This window comes from Corythoichthys intestinalis, chromosome 3 (assembly GCF_030265065.1).
Source record: "Corythoichthys intestinalis isolate RoL2023-P3 chromosome 3, ASM3026506v1, whole genome shotgun sequence".
Classification (NCBI taxonomy): Eukaryota; Metazoa; Chordata; class Actinopteri; order Syngnathiformes; family Syngnathidae; genus Corythoichthys; species Corythoichthys intestinalis.
Genome location: NC_080397.1, coordinates 25,689,696 through 25,707,068, shown reverse-complemented (window position 1 = coordinate 25,707,068; position 17,373 = coordinate 25,689,696). Strand labels below are relative to the sequence as shown.

The 17,373-nt window shown below is 40.8% G+C and overlaps 1 protein-coding gene across 1 annotated transcript in view; it reads left to right on the top strand.

Annotated features, from left to right (window-relative positions):
• Positions 1–17,373, top strand: part of kntc1 (kinetochore associated 1) — a 144,673-nt gene that overhangs the window by 57,182 nt on the left and 70,118 nt on the right. The window contains exons 47-56 of the mRNA XM_057831191.1: positions 475–685; positions 2,838–2,950; positions 3,025–3,065; positions 5,344–5,422; positions 5,502–5,626; positions 7,676–7,811; positions 9,815–9,910; positions 9,989–10,045; positions 10,114–10,232; positions 10,305–10,434. Coding sequence (XP_057687174.1) covers positions 475–685; positions 2,838–2,950; positions 3,025–3,065; positions 5,344–5,422; positions 5,502–5,626; positions 7,676–7,811; positions 9,815–9,910; positions 9,989–10,045; positions 10,114–10,232; positions 10,305–10,434 — 1,107 coding nt within the window. The remainder of the gene's footprint in view (positions 1–474; positions 686–2,837; positions 2,951–3,024; positions 3,066–5,343; positions 5,423–5,501; positions 5,627–7,675; positions 7,812–9,814; positions 9,911–9,988; positions 10,046–10,113; positions 10,233–10,304; positions 10,435–17,373) is intronic.

Sequence of the window (17,373 nt, the reverse complement as noted above, 5' to 3'; positions counted from 1 at the left end):
TTACTACCCACCTCTGACTTCTATATACAGCAATCTTCATCATTCACAAATGAACCCTCATAGCCTGGAATAAGTTTTATAGTAATACAATGTGGTCATGGTGAGTCAACATAAGTCCTCCAAAATATATGTTCAAATTCTTCTAGTTTTGATATCACAATATATATCGAAATCTATCGCAAACCCCCAAAAAGTCGCAATGTCAGTTTTTTTCCAATATTGTTCAGCCCTCTTTCTGGGTCACTTTCTGTTTATTATGGGCCACTTCATCAACGTGTCGGGTACAAAACATAGGAATATCATATTTGGGTAGCTTGCTTTGCCTTTTGTGTCCTTGAACAGCAAGGCTATGGATTGATTGATTAGTCCTTGAAAAATTAGTCTAGAAAGTGCTTGAATATTCCCGCCAAAAAGCTGTATGAACTCTTGTTTTACACAGTGCATTTTTTTCCTCTGTCTGGCCGCCCTGAACAGGACGGTGCGCGGTCCCGAGGGGAGGCCTTCTTGTCCAAGGTGCGGCTGCAGCTCCCGCGCTCCGGCACGGAAGGCGTCTTGACAGCTAGGGGCCTGGCCGACCCCGAGCTCCTCAAGCTCGGCGGGGATCCCGACGGCCTGGTGGCTGCCCTCTACCAGCACGCGAGCGTGGAGCGGCGCTTCAGGGACTCTGTAGCGGCGACCTATCCTGGTGAGTCACGCTGCTCTAGCCCAGTGTGGGAGGGCTCCCACTAGTGGGATGCCAAAGATTGACTCAATTTAATATTCAAATACAGTGGTACCTCTACATACAAATTTAATTCGTTCCAGGACCTTGTTTGTAAGTCGAAATGGTCGTATGTCGAGCAGGATTTTCCCATAGGAATACATTATAATTCCATTAATTCGTTCCAAAGCCTAAAAACATACACTAAATTCTTAATAAATACTGCTGGCACTGTTACAAATGGCAATTAAACATAGAAAAACAAATAAGTTATAAATAAATAATTCAGAATAATATAATAATAAGAAGAATAATTAATAATTATTCCTGTAAATAATGTAACGAATCGGATTCTAATATGGCGGACACTTTTTACTGTCCCTGAACGCACCGCGAAGGTGACGTCTCAGTGAGATAGGTCGGTGCGGTAGAGATAATACTTTCGTTTTCTTGAGAGCGGTCAACTGCTTAAGACAATGGGCGTTTTGTGTTGGATAAGTTCTTAAATAAATGATAAAAACGTGACGAAGCTGGCGATTTCCTTGGCAATGTTACCACAATAATAATTGTCACCTTAACTTATAAATAGTGGCGAACGGTGGTCGGAAGAGGACCATGGAGCTGTATTGTTGAGCCAGTTCAGGGACGCGCACCCCAAGCTCATATTTTTCTATAACTTGCATCTTCATTTCAAAGGTAAGCATCACTTTTTTCCTTGTTTCTCCAACTGTATCAACTTTTTTTGAAAACTGTGTTGATTTCTCACACAAGAAAATCCACCGTGCGTTCGTTTGCAGTGCTGTCATGTCGTCGTATTTCGAGCAACTCGTCGGATGTAGGGTACCTTGACATACGATCGCTTCGACACACGATCTTTTCGACATCAGACGTAAAATTTGGCTTGCCTTTTTTTTTTTTTTTTTTTTTTTTTATTTTATTTTTTTTTTACATCCAACGACATGCTCGAAATGCGACGATTTATGACAGCGCCATAGTTTCTTTGTTTTCCCACAAGACTTGCGCTCGGCTGATTTTCTTGTGAGAGAAATCAACATAGGTTCCAAGAATGTTAGTGCAGGTGGTGAAAAATCGGTAAAGGTAGTGCTTATCATTGAAATGAAGATGGAAATGATAGAAAAATGTGAGCGTGGTGAACGCGTCCGTGAATTGGCTCGACAATACGGCTGTAGATTGTCTACAATTTCGACGGTACTCCTCAGACCTCCGTTTGCCAGTCTTTACAAGTTAACGTGACGATTATTATTTAATCACCACAGAACAAGCGAGCATAGCTCAGGCTAATACTGTATTAGTTTTCATTAGTCTGTTTGCCAAAGTGAATTCATTAGGGAAAGTCAATTTGTTTAGAGACTTTTTTCTTTTTGTGAAACTTTAACAAAGAAACATCCATCAACGGTTACACAAATTACACTTAATTTGTGCTACAAGCTATAAGTTAGCTTCCATACAAAAAGACTTGAAGTTTCGCCCATATAAATTTTTCCATAAAGATAGATATTTAAATACTATGGCATATAGTTTCTAAGGCAGAAAACACTCAACGGCGTCAATGAAACTGTCCGACAGTCTTTGTACAGTGCAATTGAATGAGCCTGTGTTCCAAATTACGTCATATGATGGATGCAATGAATTATTATAACCACAAGGTGACAGTATAATGTACGGTAAAATGTCAACCGGCTCATAGCACTGGCAACTAGCCACCAGTTTCTTTGTTTCGCTTTTCATATAAATAAAGATAAATAAAGAGAAGAAACCGTAAAATTCTTTTTTTTACATTAAAACAATCATTTATGTAGTCATTTATGCACAATTTTTTCTCGTTCTCTTTTTTTTTTAATTTTTTTATTTTTTTAAATCATTCATCTTTTTCAAATGTTAATGAAATTTTCTTCAAACAACAAAAAAACTCTACTTTTGAGGGCCACACAAAAAAATTTGGCAGGCAGATCTGGCGCCAACGCATTTTACTTTAACACCGCTGGACGTCTGTTGCCATCAATGGTGGCCAATGAGTTCGTGTTGGCCCTGTTGTTGGTACTAGAAGTGCAATGTATTTTTTTGTTGTGAAATGTTTGAGAAATGCTGAACTGAAATCTTTTGAATCTCATTGCAGACATCAATGCGGCAGTGGCGGAAATAGCCGCCATCAACCAGGTGGATCTTGTTCAAATCCAGAACACACTTTTGGAAAAGTGGATCTGCAAAACGGGATCCGCGGCGGCCGAGGTGCCTTTCCCCTTACTTGATGCGCTTTGTCTCCAAATTCTTCCTGAATTCATTTTCCCTTTTCCCCTTTAAAGGAAGCTGTCAACGACTTGAAAGTGGATCCAGACTTAATGAGGTACGTGTACTGTAATTTTCGGATGATAAGGCGCACCTGACTATAAGCCGCCACCCACCAAATTTGACATGAAAACAGCATTTGTTCATAGATAAGCCGCTCTGGACCATCAGCCACAGCCGTCCTCCCTGAATTATGCGATATTCACACCAAAAGATATTAACCGGTAACACTACGTTATAAGACTGACATAGGACCAAATTAACCACCGTGAAGCTTTGAACAATTGTCTGCAAAGCTTCATTGCTTCAAGAAGCTTCATTTGGTCATCACTGCTCCCTTGGGGGAGACAGTCAAGCTCTGCTGCCACCTGCTGTCAACACTGTTGTCGTCCAACATGCCTCCAAGCATGCATTGCGGCGCTACAGATTTAAATAACAATCAAATTCATGATCCGTGCTATTTACTTCTTCAGTTACTGTTCCAGTTGTTTCATTAATTGCTAGTTATGTTATTTGGTAACACTTTGTTTAACAGTGGCGCCATAAACCTGTCATAACCATCATAATTATGACATGACACTGCCATGAACATTAATGAATGCTTTTGACAGGTCCGGCAAATTTTCTCACTTTTGAATGGATGTAAAGATCCGAGCTGGACATAATTGGAGTTAGTGACATCATTCATAATGTCATAAATGCACATGGTGGTGACATATCATAATTATGACTGTCTTATGGCAATCTTATGACCCCACTTTCAAAGAAAGTGTTACCTATTAACCCAAATAAATCAACAAATAAGCCGCACTGGACTGTAAGCCGCAGGATTCAAAATGAGGGGAAAAGTAACCAAAAATTACTGTGTATATTGTATTGGGGTGGGATCCTCTGTTTACCTCGTGATATGATATAACATCGATACATGGGTCAGGAAATAGTTCTACAATATTTTAATATACAAGTAAAAAAAGAAAAACAAGCTCATACTAGTTTATCACTCGTAAACATCCAATTCATTTGAATTGGGAAGGTGGCAGCGAAAGAACGTTCGTTCGCCATCCCTCCCACGTCAAACGGATCGCACGTCTTTGGCGGTCAATGACAACCAATGAGTTTAATTTTGGGGCATTTCAGGACATTTGCTGTTGATTTTCAGTCTCCTATTGTTGATTTTGTGGCATTTCTGGGTCACTTCCTGTTGATTTTGGGTTACATAACAGGAAGTGGCCAGGGAATCTCCCCAATGAATAGGCTGTGACTGAAACTCAATAGGAATTGACTTGTGAATGCCCTAAAATTAACAGAAAGTGACCTGTAAATTGAAAATACTGGCTGCGAATGCTTTGGTTTTGAATGAATGAATGAACATTCATTCGCCCCTCCCAGTCTAAGGGTATTGGGTGTCTGTCTTTCTATTTTAGTGAAAGATTTTGGTCTTTTTTTTTTTTTTTGTTCAAACCGTGACACATTTTTAAAACGATATATCAATTCTTGGCTGGAGCATATTGATAAGCTTTTGGGATACAAAGTATCACGATTAATCACCAATTAGATATGGTGTCACACTCCTAGTATATATATGTGTCATATACTGTATCTGTAGAAATAGATGAGGTGAGCCCACCGGGAAAGCCGTTAGCGCTTGTCTGTTATTCTGTGGCCGTGCTATTTGATTTTGGGTCACTTTCTGCTCATTTTGTACCATTTCGGAGTTGTTTCCTCTTTGTTTTTAGGGAAATTTCTGTCACTTATTGATTTCGGACCACTTCCTGTTGATTTTGGGGCATTTTTGATTCATTACCTGTTTATTGTGGGTCGCTTCCCATTAATTTTCGGGCGTTTGTGGGTCACTTTCTGTTAATTTCGGGCCACCTCCTGTTGATTTTTGGACATTTCTGGGTCATTTACTTTTTTTTCTGGGTCACTTCCTATTAATTGTGGGAAAACCCAAACTCACTTTCCAGTAATTTTGGGGCATTTGTGTCACTTCCAGGCAACGGTGGTGGCCGTTATCACTTGTCGGCCATTTTGTGACAGAGCCATGATATGTTTTCTCTTGAAGAATAGAATTGTTTTAGTTCTTCGTGATAGATATCACACATATTTAGAATTAGATGTGAAAATATCGGAACTGGTGGCTATCTTAATCTTAAGGCAGTGGACTTCTCAGGCGGTTCTGTTGAAGCCAACCTAATGAGAGTGAGTTTCTCCACTAAAATGCTCTTATCTCGACAAAATCTTGACAATTTTAAAATGCTTTGGTTCCAAACAAACCGTTTTAACGCTCTCTGTGTATAATTGATGGATATGTGCGTATCCACTCTCTTTTTCAGGGCGGTGTACATGCTGCAGTCTCGACCCGCAGCCAAAGCATTGTGCCTTCTAAGCGCTGTCCTGTCGGCCGAAACCTGGGTGAGTATACGCTCGCTCTCTTGCTCGCTCGCTTTCTGTCCTTCCGTAGACTGAGCCAGTTGCACCCGCCCGCCCTTAGCCCCTGAGCCGATCCGGACCCCGTCTGACCTACTGCCACCGAACCCGAGCGCTTTTTTGCCTGGTCCGGCTGGCCGACGCCCAGGACCTGGAGTCTCATTTGAAGATACCCGCTGCGCAACTGGAGTAAGTCTGCCGACCTGTGCTTCAATTAAACCATGTTTAAAAATAAATAAATAAATCAAAATGAGAGTAATATACTAGCAGATGCAGTTGCCAGAATTATACTGCTAACCCTTTACAGTCCAGACACTCACTGAAATACAATGACATTTTAAAATTCGACTGTAGAGTGATATTTGTATAGTGTCCCTGAAGTGCAAAACACTATAGCAAATAAAAAACAAAACAAAAAGGCAACTTCAAAAAACAACGGCAAATCCAAAAACTGAATTACATTAAGGAACTTGAAAAGGTAGTTCTCAGTCAAAAAAGTACACCCATCGCTGATTGGACGAATCTATCGTTAAGGGTAGGTTGTGATGAACTAGGAAGTTATTCCGCTTCCGTTGTGGTATTTGAAATTGAGCATTACCAAAGACACGAACATGGCTGCTGCTATTAATGAAAATTTGTGTTGGTCACATGTCACGAATGAAAATATTCATTTATATGAAAGAATACTCCATTGTAGCGTCAATAGGAGTTCTGCCGGCACCATGATGGTGTGTCAGCGCGAGTTTCCTATTCGTGCCTTCGATGTGGCAAAGTGACGCTCCCATTGGTTGTAAATAGTTGTTAACTACATCACATGGGTGAGTGCGATGCAAATAAAGTATGTGTGAAAAGTGAGTTTGTGTTTAATTCAAGGATGCGTATTTCCATTGTTAATCCTTGCTATTTACAATTGTGGTGTTGGTTAACCCACAATGCATCAATAGGAAAATCGTGTTTGAAACACCATCGTAGCACCTGCAGTAGTACCCCTAGTGACGCTACAATATAATATTCCTTCATATAAATGATTTTTTTTTATTCTGGACATACGTATGAAGTAATAATTTTCTTCAATATTTTACTTCATATGTATGTGTCCGTTTTGTTTTTTGATTTGCCGTTTTGTTTTTTTACTTGCTGTTGTGTTTTGCACTTCAGGGTCGCCGTAAATAGGGGCCCAGAAACAGAGTTGATGTCTTTTTATTCATTTTATTTCAATTCAATAAATCAACAGGAATTGACCTTTAAATTCCCCCAAATTGGCAGGAAGTGACCCATAAATACCCAGAAATTAACAGGAAGAGACCAGATATCAATAGAAAGGGATCCGGAAACGTCTCAAAATCTACAAGAAGTGACTAGAAATGCCCCTAAATCAATGGGAAGGGATCTGATATCAACAGGAAGTGACCTGGAAATTACCCAAATTGACAGGAAATGGCCCAATATCAATAGGAAGTGACCTAGACATTCTCCAAAATAATCAAGAAAAAAAATCAACAGAAAGTCACCTAGAAATGGCCCAAAATCAATTGGAAGCAACCTGATTTTTAAGGAAGTGACCCGGAAATTACCCAAAATTGAAAGTGGGTCAATTTCAATAAGAAATGATTTACAGAATCCCCACAATCAACAGGAAGTTACATAGACATGTCCAAAATCAACAGAACAACAGATATGAACACAAAGATATTTGAAAACGTCCCAAAATTAACAGGAATTTGACAATATCTACAGGAATGAAATGCCTCAAAATCAGCAGGAAGTGCTGCAGAAATAACCCAAGATAAATCAGAATTGATTTGTAAATGCCCTGAAATTGACCGGAACTGGGCCAATACCAATAGGAAGTGACCTAAAAATCCCCCCCCCCAAATTAACAGGAAGTAACACAGACATGTCCCAAAGTCACCAAGAAGTGATCTTGAAATGTCTGGAAATGAATTGGAAGTAATTCCAAATTAATAGGAAATGACTCAAAATGCTACAAAATCAACAGGAATTGACATGACTCTTTTTCACACTTACCAAATTTCCCATAATTGGCACGGCTTTCCGCATTTCTTGAGCCTTTCCGAGCTCACTTGTGGTCTCGGGGCAAATTGGAATGGCGGTTATTCTCTTTTGCAACTTCGAAGGTTCAGGCAATATCCAAAACATTTTAGCATTGCACCACAAAACACCCAAAATCATGTGGACGTTGAACAAATTTCAGTTTGGTCTTTTGCGTTTTGGCAGGCAGTATCTGAGATGCTACGTGTGGGTGTCACGTCTGGAGGCGCTGAACATTCCCTACACCTTGTCGTCCTTCATGAGTAGCCCCAAAGAGGGCTTGATCAAAGGGCTGTGGAAGAACCGCAGTCACGAGCCGCAGGTAGGACGACTGTCATTTTTTTGCCTGTTTTTCACTCCATGTTTACCATTGACAGCGCTAGACGTCCAATCCATTGTGACTGTTCATTCACCCCTCCTAGTAACAATGGATTGGACGTCTACTGCTGTCATTTGTGCTGAAAGATGAGCATTCACAGTCAGTTCCTCGCAGTTTTAATTATTTGGATGTCTGTTGTTTACTTGATCATTTTAAACTAGATATGGGTGATTTCCTGTTGATTTTGGGTCACTTCCTGTACATTCTGTATAATTTCCTGTCGATTTGAAGGCATTTCCAGGTCACTTCCTTTACATGTTGACTCTTGTTGAGGCATTAACATCACTTTTCTATAGTATATGTTTGTACTGTGTTGTTAAATGACTTGAAAGAACTAAAAGTCAACTACTTGTGACTTACAAAACAAAGAACTCCATCCACTCACCCAGCCACCTCAAGGCAGTGGCTGTTCCTGGCATAGGCAGGCAGGACAGTCGCCTAGGATGCCAGGTAGCTGGGGGCATGCAAGTTGAGTTAGAACCAGTGTTGTTTTTGGCAGCAGTTTTTTAATTTTTGTCTTAGTCGTTTGGATAATAATACTTATTAGTCATATTTTAGTCATCTCAAAATGCGTTTGTCTTCATTTGTTTTTTTTACGAAAACTAGACGAAATTAGTTGGGTTTTCGTCGACGCTTACTAAAAATGTTTTTGTCTTTAACTGAAACTTTTTCACAATTATGTCTCAGACGAAGTTGGCATTCGTCTAGTTATGTTTTATCTCCCAAAACGCGTTTTTAGCTCGTTATCATCTTGTCATGGTCATGAAAAAAAGGTTCGCTGACGAAATATTTTCGTTGGTGTCATCGTTGTCGACAACAACACTGGTTAGAACAAAGTTTTTACCTCAAATAGCCACAAGCCATTACATGGCGCTCATGAGAGAAGGAGGAACAATTCCCGCTTACAATCTGTAGGCAGATAAGATTGAAAGCTTAGACGTCCATCCACTTCTTCAGCATTGACAATTAATAGCAGGTCAATAAATGAAAGGTAATGTAAAGTCGATTGGCTGGCAACCGATTCAGGGTGTACCCCGCCTACTGCCCGTAATTAGCTGGGATAGACTCTAGCACCTACGCGACCCTTGTGAGGATAAGCGGCATGGAAAATGAATGAATAATTCAAACTCAGTTTCAAAACGAAAGTAAAATGATCATATACCAACAGATTAAATAGCATAATAACTACTTATGAAACCACTGGAACAGTAATGGAAGCAATAATCAGCACAGAACATGAACTGTAATCTGTGGCAACGCATTGCATGCTGGAAGGCATGAGGCATGTTGGATGACAACAGTGTTGACAGCAGGGGGCAGCAGGGGTTGCCTATCTCTCCCAAGGGAGCCATGATGGTCAAATGAGGTTTTTTGAAGCAATGCAGCTTTGTAGCCAATTAGTTCAAAGCTTCATGGTGGTTCATTTGCTCTCAAGTACCACTGAAGCCCAGGAGGCCAACAGTGTTGAGAATTCTATGGCTATTTGTTTGAGAAAATGATATGAATGTGCTTGTTACTATATGCACAAAATACAAAGTGCTATCAGGATAATTTGTTATTTGTTTTTATTCAGAAATAATAGCCTTCACACAGTGTTTGGCTTTAAAAAAAAAAAAAAATTAAAAAGTATTTCATGAGCTTTGGATGATATACTTCACAGCCTGAAATCCACAAAATGTGAGATGACTGACAGGCCACAATTTCCATAATGAAACGCATCCTATCGTGAGTTAAAGTGTATCGTCCCATTCCTAGCTCGCGCCTCCACCCCCCCTGCTCAACCGATCTTGAAGGAAATGCGAGTGATTCTCCGCTAGCATTCCCCTCCCCACTGCTCATCTGGTCCTCTCGAAGGATGCAAAAATCTCTTGTTGGCCCTTTTGCCAACAAGGTGATCTGCCTCCGGGTGATGTTTTAGTGCTACTGATGGTGGCGCATGTTTTCAGGCAGTGCGCTTGGTGGCTGAGCTTTGCCTGGAGTACAAAGTGTACGACCCTCAGCTGTGGAACGCTCTTCTCCAAAAGATGCTCTGCTTCAACCTGGTCAGGTCACGTTACGTTGGTGCCCTCTGTCTGTCCGTCTTTTTAAAAAATTCTTCTTTTTAAAAACTCTCTCCACAGATTGACGACCTCCAGAAGGTGCTAGAAAGCACTGTCGCCGTGCCTGACCTGTGGGAGGTAGCGTTAGCAGAGTGCACACACTAACCTCGAGAGCTTTTTCACGGCTTTTCATTGGTTTTGTGCAGATTCCCAGTTTTTCCCGGACCTGGAAGAGTACACTACTGGCGCCGTTCGCTTCGGCTTCTCTGCCACTGAACGTAGATCAACGATCGACGCTCCGCAGGACCTTTGCTCTTCTTCTCAAGTACACAAACTCCTTCTTTCGATGTCCTTACTCGGGTTGGTTTTGATGTGTGTTTCCTTGGTTGTCGCCAAGGTGTCCCCTGTTGTCGAGCGTGAACCTGAACGGAATCGCCCAAGGCTTCGACCGCCTAAATCTGCTGCCCTTCGCCTTGGGGACGCTCTTGCTCATTCCTTGCGCTGGCGAAAAAGAGCAACGGCTTCAGGTGACTTGGCGTGACAGAACTAGCTGTCATATACAATTTCACTTCGATTTTATTTTTTTTAGTTGTCTCTGTTTTTGTGTCAAATTGGATATATTATCTGACTTGAAAATGTTATATTGTTATCTGACTTGAAAATGTTATATTGTAAGCCTGTCGCGATATGCAATAAGTCAACTAATCGCATGGTAAGTAAAAACAAGGCTGGTAATTTTCCTGGCTGCGATTTATTGCCGCGAGCGTGTGTGCATACATTTGTGTGTGCGTGTGCTGCGCGCACTCGGCACACGTGCTTGTTGATTGCATATGAGACTCCAGTTCCTGTCACAGATGTTTATTGGTCATTAACACACTGTAGAATTAGACATCCAAAAAAAGGAAACACATCTATATTAAGCAATGTAAAATTTCAGCATTGCCACATAGAAGCTAATGGGAAAATGACAATGCACTAACCACTTTAACCTGTTATAAAACATTGGCAGTCTTCTCCAACACAAACTTGCGGTGAAAAGGTGACACTTCAAACATGAAAACTCGCTGGTTTACGGCATTTGCAAACAATGTGAAAAAAAGAAATCTATTACTGACACCTCATGCATGACCAAAATTGAAGACAATTTTTTTTTACTGAGTGTAAAGTTTACGGTTAACGGCTTAGCGAACGCAATTCCGGTGAACATTTCAAAATAAAAGCAGGTCATGTTCTACATGTGAATAAAGATTTTTGGAGTTAATCTACCAGAATAGCTTTTAAATGACACATGATGAAAAATCTGATTGGCAATGAATACTTTGGCTTCAAATTTGCTATCATGTGCATTTTGCAGGACAAGATGAGTCATTTTGGATCAAATAAACCGTTTTGATGGGCTCTAATTGGCAGAGAACAAAATTGCCGTTGGGTTTCTTACCTACAGTGGGGCAAATAAGTATTTAGTCAACCACTAATCGTGCAAGTTCTCCCACTTGAAAATATTAGAGAGGCCTGTAATTGTCAACATGGGTAAACCTCAACTATTAGAGACAGAATGTGGAGAAAAAAAACAGAAAATCCCATTGTTTGATTTTTAAAGAATTTATTTGCAAATCATGGTGGAAAATAAGTATTTGGTCAATACCAAAAGTTAATCTCAATACTTTGTTATGTACCCTTTGTTGGCAATAATGGAGGCCAAATGTTTTCTGTAACTTTTCTCAAGCTTTTCACATACTGTTGCTGGTATTTTGGTTTCATCTGACCATAACACGTTCTCCCAGTCCTCTTCTGGATCATCCAAATGCTCTCCAGCGAACCGCAGACAGGCCTGGACGTGCACTTGATTCAGCAGGGGGACACGACTGGAGTGCAAGATTTGAGTCCCTGGCAGCGCATTGTGTTACTGATAGTAGCCTTTGTTACTGTGGTCCCAGCTCTCTGTAGGTCATTCACTAGGTCCCCCCGTGTGGTTCTAGGATTTTTGCTTACCGTTCTTATCATTTTGACGCCACGGGGTCTTGCATGGAGACCCAGATCGAGGGAGATTATCAGTGGTCTTTTATGTCTTCCATTTTCCAATAATTGCTCCCACAGTTGATTTTTTTTACACAAAGTGTTTTACCTATTGCAGATTCAGTCTTCCCAGCCCGGTGCAGGTCTACAATTTTGTCTCTGCTGTCCTTCGACAGCTTTTTGGTCTGGCCATAGGAGAGTTTGGAATGTGACTGACTGAGGTTGTGGACAGGTGTCTTTTATACCAATAATGAGTTAAAACAGGTGCCATTAATACAGGTAACGAGTGGAGCCTCGTTAGACCTCGTTAGAAGAAGTTAGACCTCTTTGACAGCCAGAAATCTTGCTTGTTTGTTGGTGACCAAATACTTATTTTCCTCTCTAATTTGGAAATAAATTCTTTAAAAATCAAACAATGTGATTTTCTTTTTTTCCCCCACATTCTGTCTCTCATGGTCTAGGTTTACCCATGTTGACAATTACAGGCCTCGCTAATCTTTTCAAGTAGGAGAACTTGCACAATTGGTGGTTGACTAAATACTTATTTGCCTCACTGTAAGTCCTGGGAGAACTTGTGTTTTTTTCAATTTTTTTTTAAATTTTTGCATATGGCCATGAATGTGGGTCGCGAACATCATGTTACATGCATGATGCATAAATGTGTGTGTGTGAGGGCGTACTTTATTTTCTGTTACATTGAGCAATAATCCCAGAACCACACGGGGGGACCTAGCGAATGACTTACTGGGACCACAGTAACAAAGGGTACTATCAGTAACACAATGCGCTGCCAGGGACTCAAATCCTGCACTGCCAGACGTGTCCCCCTGCTGAAGAAAGTACATGTTCAGGCCCGTCTGTGGTTTGCTAGAGAGCATTTGGATGATCCAGAAAAGGACTGGGAGAATGTGTTATGGTCAGATGAAACCAAAATAGAACATTTTGGTAGAAACACAGGTTCTTGTGTTTGGAGGAGAAAGAATATTGAATTGCATCCGAAGAACACCATAGCCACTGTGAAGCATGGGGGTGGAAACATCATGCTTTGGGGCTGTTTTTCTGCAAAGGGACCAGGATGACTGATCTGTGTAAAGGAAAGAATGAACGGGGCCATGTTTTGAGAGATTTTGAGTGAAAATCTCCTTCCATCTGCAAGGGCATTGAAGATGAGACGTGGCTGGGTCTTTCAGCATGACAATGATCCCAAACACACAGCCAGGGCAACAAAGGAGTGGCTTCGTAAGAAGCATTTCAAGGTCCTGGAGTGGCCTGGCCAGTCTCCAGATCTCAACCCCATAGAAAATCTGTGGAGGGAGTTGAAAGTACGTGTTGCCCAATGACAGCCCCAAAATATCACTGCTCTAGAGGAGATCTGCATGGAGGAATGGGCCAAAATACCAGCAACAGTGTGTGAAAAGCTTGTGAAGAGTTACAGAAAACGTTTGGCCTCCGTTATTGCCATTATATAAGGGTACATAACAAAGTATTGAGATGAACTTTTGGTATTGACCAAATACTTATTTTCCACCACGATTTGCAAATAAATTCTTTAAAAATCAAACAATGTGTTTTCTGTTTTTTTTTCCACATTCTGTCTCTCATGGTTGAGGTTTACCCATATTGACAATTACAGGCCTCTCTAATATTTTCAAGTGGGAGAACTTGCACAATCAGTGGTTGACTAAATACATATTTGTCCCACTGTAAATATATGCATATATATGAAAAATAATAATGATACAAGACAGGATCTTTGAAATTGGCATGCCATTAATATGAATCATCATTAATTCAGTGTGAATTGTTAGAGATGCAGGGCAGTCCTCTTTGTCTGACCTTGTTATTCAATACGCTGATTCATCTGGACACCACCTTAAAAGTTTTTTTTTCTCATCAACTCCCTGCCGCTTGTTTGCTTTCATTGCTGTAACTGCCGTTTGAAGTAAAGCGGTATCTAGTGTATGCACCATTGACACAGCAACCCCTATTCTGCCTCGCATTGGCTTATCAGTCAGTTTTCAAAGTTAATCAACTCGATCAGTAAAGGCAGCGAGTACCATCTAATTGGAGGGAGTGGAGCGTGGGTCATCGCCAAAGAAAGGCCAATCTGGCAGTTAAGCTGCGTTCAGGCTGCAGGCATATCTGATTCCAATGGGATTCTTCCGCAAATCTGATTTTTAGGGTTGACTGATCTCACTATTTTTAGCAAAGGTCTAAATCCGATCTGGGCCCGTTCAGACTGGGCCACATTATTGACACACCTGACAGGTTTCTGTCGCAACGAAGCATCATATATCATAGAGTGACATCACAAACAGTCTATCTGATATGAAACGTCCTCCCGTGGTCTGTGGTCTCGATCCGTCTCGTAGAAATCTGGTTTCTGTGCTTTGGGACTGTTCAGACTGCAAAGAAGCCATCCAATTTCAACCTAAAGGGGCTAAAAATCCGATTTTTTTTCTTAGAAGTTACTTTGGAGAGGTTAGAACGCATTGCTTACTGGGGGGGGGGAGTTGGAATGCCCCGTATACTGGTATATAGGCTCCCTCCACTACATCGCTGTATACGAGCTTTGAAAATGATTAGCAGTTAATTGTAATATTAAAACATTTTTTGTTTACATCACAGTTAGGGATGTCCCGATCCAGGTTTTTGCTCTTCGGATCCGATACCGATATTGTTTTGCACTTCCGATACCGATACTGGCTGATACCGATACTGTCAGATACCGATACCGACCTATCTGAGCATGTGTTAAAGTTTAAAGTTATTTAGCCTCCTTACTTAGTTGTCAGACTCATGTTGAAAAAAGATTTTAGTACTCTTGATAACAACCAGCCAGCTGAATTAGGTGAGTTTGAATAACACACAACGGTTGCTAACAAGAAACTGACCTGTTTATTCAGTGACAAACACAAAACATTATAAATAACAAACAGAAATGGCATGGTCAGTCAGTAAAACATGCAAATAATATTGTAAACTATCTTAAAAAAGCAAAACACACCAACAACCTCAGTGGAAAATCCCACAAATCCCCCAAGCTATGAGATGCTTTTAATGTTTCGTGCATTAGTTACAAAAATTGTATAAAAAGCCTCTCAGGTTTAAATAAACGACTGTTTCAGTATCAAGTTGACATTTTAAAACAGTAAATAAAATACTCAAGTCCCCATTCTGTATCAGCAGCTTTAAACTACATTCAATTCATTTAATTTTGCAAATCAACTGTTAAAAGTTGTTAAAATTGCTCCAATTATTCCATATTTTCCCTTCTGTCTACTTTCGACATGTGAAAGTTTTAAAACTGTTTTGAAGATAGATTCAAGTCAAGATTTTGCCGATTTAGGAGTATTTTAGATAAAAAGTTAATTAGGTTCACTTGGAAGGTTCACAACAGCATACTAGGGAAGTCTTCTGCTTTAAGATGGCGGCTGTTTACTAACGCATCTGGTTTTCAATACTTCAATGTTGCTAACGCAGTCGAGTCTGTCGTTTTGCATCTTTTTCTATATACATATGATATCTATTATCTCCAGTAAAACGACGTTGACGTAGTTTGTAGCGGCTGTCGGCAGCAGTCAGGTATTCTTGTGTTTTTTATCCAGCGGCATGAGTTAAGCTAAAGCCGTGAGTTGAGCATTGGCATTACCCGGGTCTATGACAACCATTATGTTTACTTTCGGGACGCAATGCGGTCAGTTTCTCATTGCGTCCCGAAGACCGCGCTGTGTATTAGTTCCGCTTTACTTGACATATTTCAATAATCGGAATTTGGATGTTTGTGAATCGTTCTCGAATCTTCCACGGCCAAATCGCTCAAGGATGTAATGACAGCTAGGCATGTTGTACCGTGGTTCTAAGTGTTGGATGGTGGGTCTTTACTCACGAGAGATAATGGCTCGTCATCCAGAATGAATTCTTCGGCAATGACTCTTGTTATTCCCTGGGCTTTGGGACTGTCGAGTGCCACTTTGTCACGCATAGCAAAAGTTTCTGCCAGTGTTAGTTGCGTAGGACCTTTCTTTTTGTCTTCGGTTTTAACATACTCCTCATATTGTTTGTGGTGGTATTTCGCTAAATGCTTGATTAGGTTGGTTGTAATAAAACTTCTTACAGCTTTACCACTACGCTTGCCTTTTTTGTGGCATATGTTGCACTCTGCCTCTTCGTCTTTGTCGTCCTTTAAGGTGAAATGATCCCACACAGCTGACATTTTTACCGATAAAGTCTCTCGGTAAATTGGGAGACGGTAATGTAAATGTAAAGTGTTGAAGGTGCGCCATAAAATGCGACCGGATTTTAGGGAAACCGAAGCAAAAACTGGAATGGATTATGTAAATCTGTGCGCTGGAAAACCCGGACCGGATTAAAAAAAAAACTGGATCGGAAGTCTGGATCGGAATTTTTCCGTGTTCTTATCCGATACCGATGCGCATTTTTTTTGCCCATATCGCCGTCCAGTTCGATCCAAATATCGGATCGGGACATCTCTAATCACAATGTAGTGATTTAAAACGGTGTAGCGGTCAGGTTATCTGTAGCGATGAGCTCGACTGCTCAGCCTTTCCAGTTCGAGCCCATGATTGTCGCATGCAGTCTTCAGGTTTTAAAAGCAGATTGTTTTCTCAGTATTTCAACGAGTGTCCTAGGAAGCCGTCCGTGTTTATTAGTGGTGTCAACAATAATCGATGCGCCGATGCATCCCGATGAGGGGCATGGACGATTCGATTCGATGCTTTCAACAAGCCGAATCGATTCAGCGCATTTTTAAATATATAAGTACATTCAAAAATCTTCCCTGCGCAATTCCGGTGATGCAATGGATTTGGTTTCCCCATTTGTATTATTATTTTCATGTTTCATTTTTTTCACACTGCATAACTCTGGTCAAGTTTCCCACCAACCTCATAGAAGCCGAAATGTCTCCAGATGTCAGTTTTCAATGTCTTAGGTGCATCAAGAATCTTTCTTGCTCCCTCTTTCTCCGCTTCAGCCATTGTTATGTTATGTCCTATCTCTTAGAGGTTAGATCTTGTGCCCGAACCCGAACGGGTCGGGCCCAAAATGTTAAGCATTCACGTTCTGGTCGGGTCGGGTCGGGCTGCCCCGCGCCGGACTAATAAATTATTTAAAAAAATACAAATGGGATAAAACCAAGAGCAGGCTCTCTGTATTGTGCATTTGCTTGTGCACTCACATGAAGCAGTGGCGCTGCCCGCTTTTTCTTCTTCTCCTCCGCTGTGGCGCTTGCGATTCGTTACGAAAGACACTTTTATTTATGCACACAATGGCAACACAATTGTGATCCTTTTGAATCCTCTCCTCTGTGTGTCTGCAAACTCGTTTTTTTTTTTTATTACTTTCCCAGCGTTATTTCGTTGAGTAAATGATTTTATTATGATCGCAAAATATGTAGACTATTTAAACATTAAGAAAACTTGCGTTTT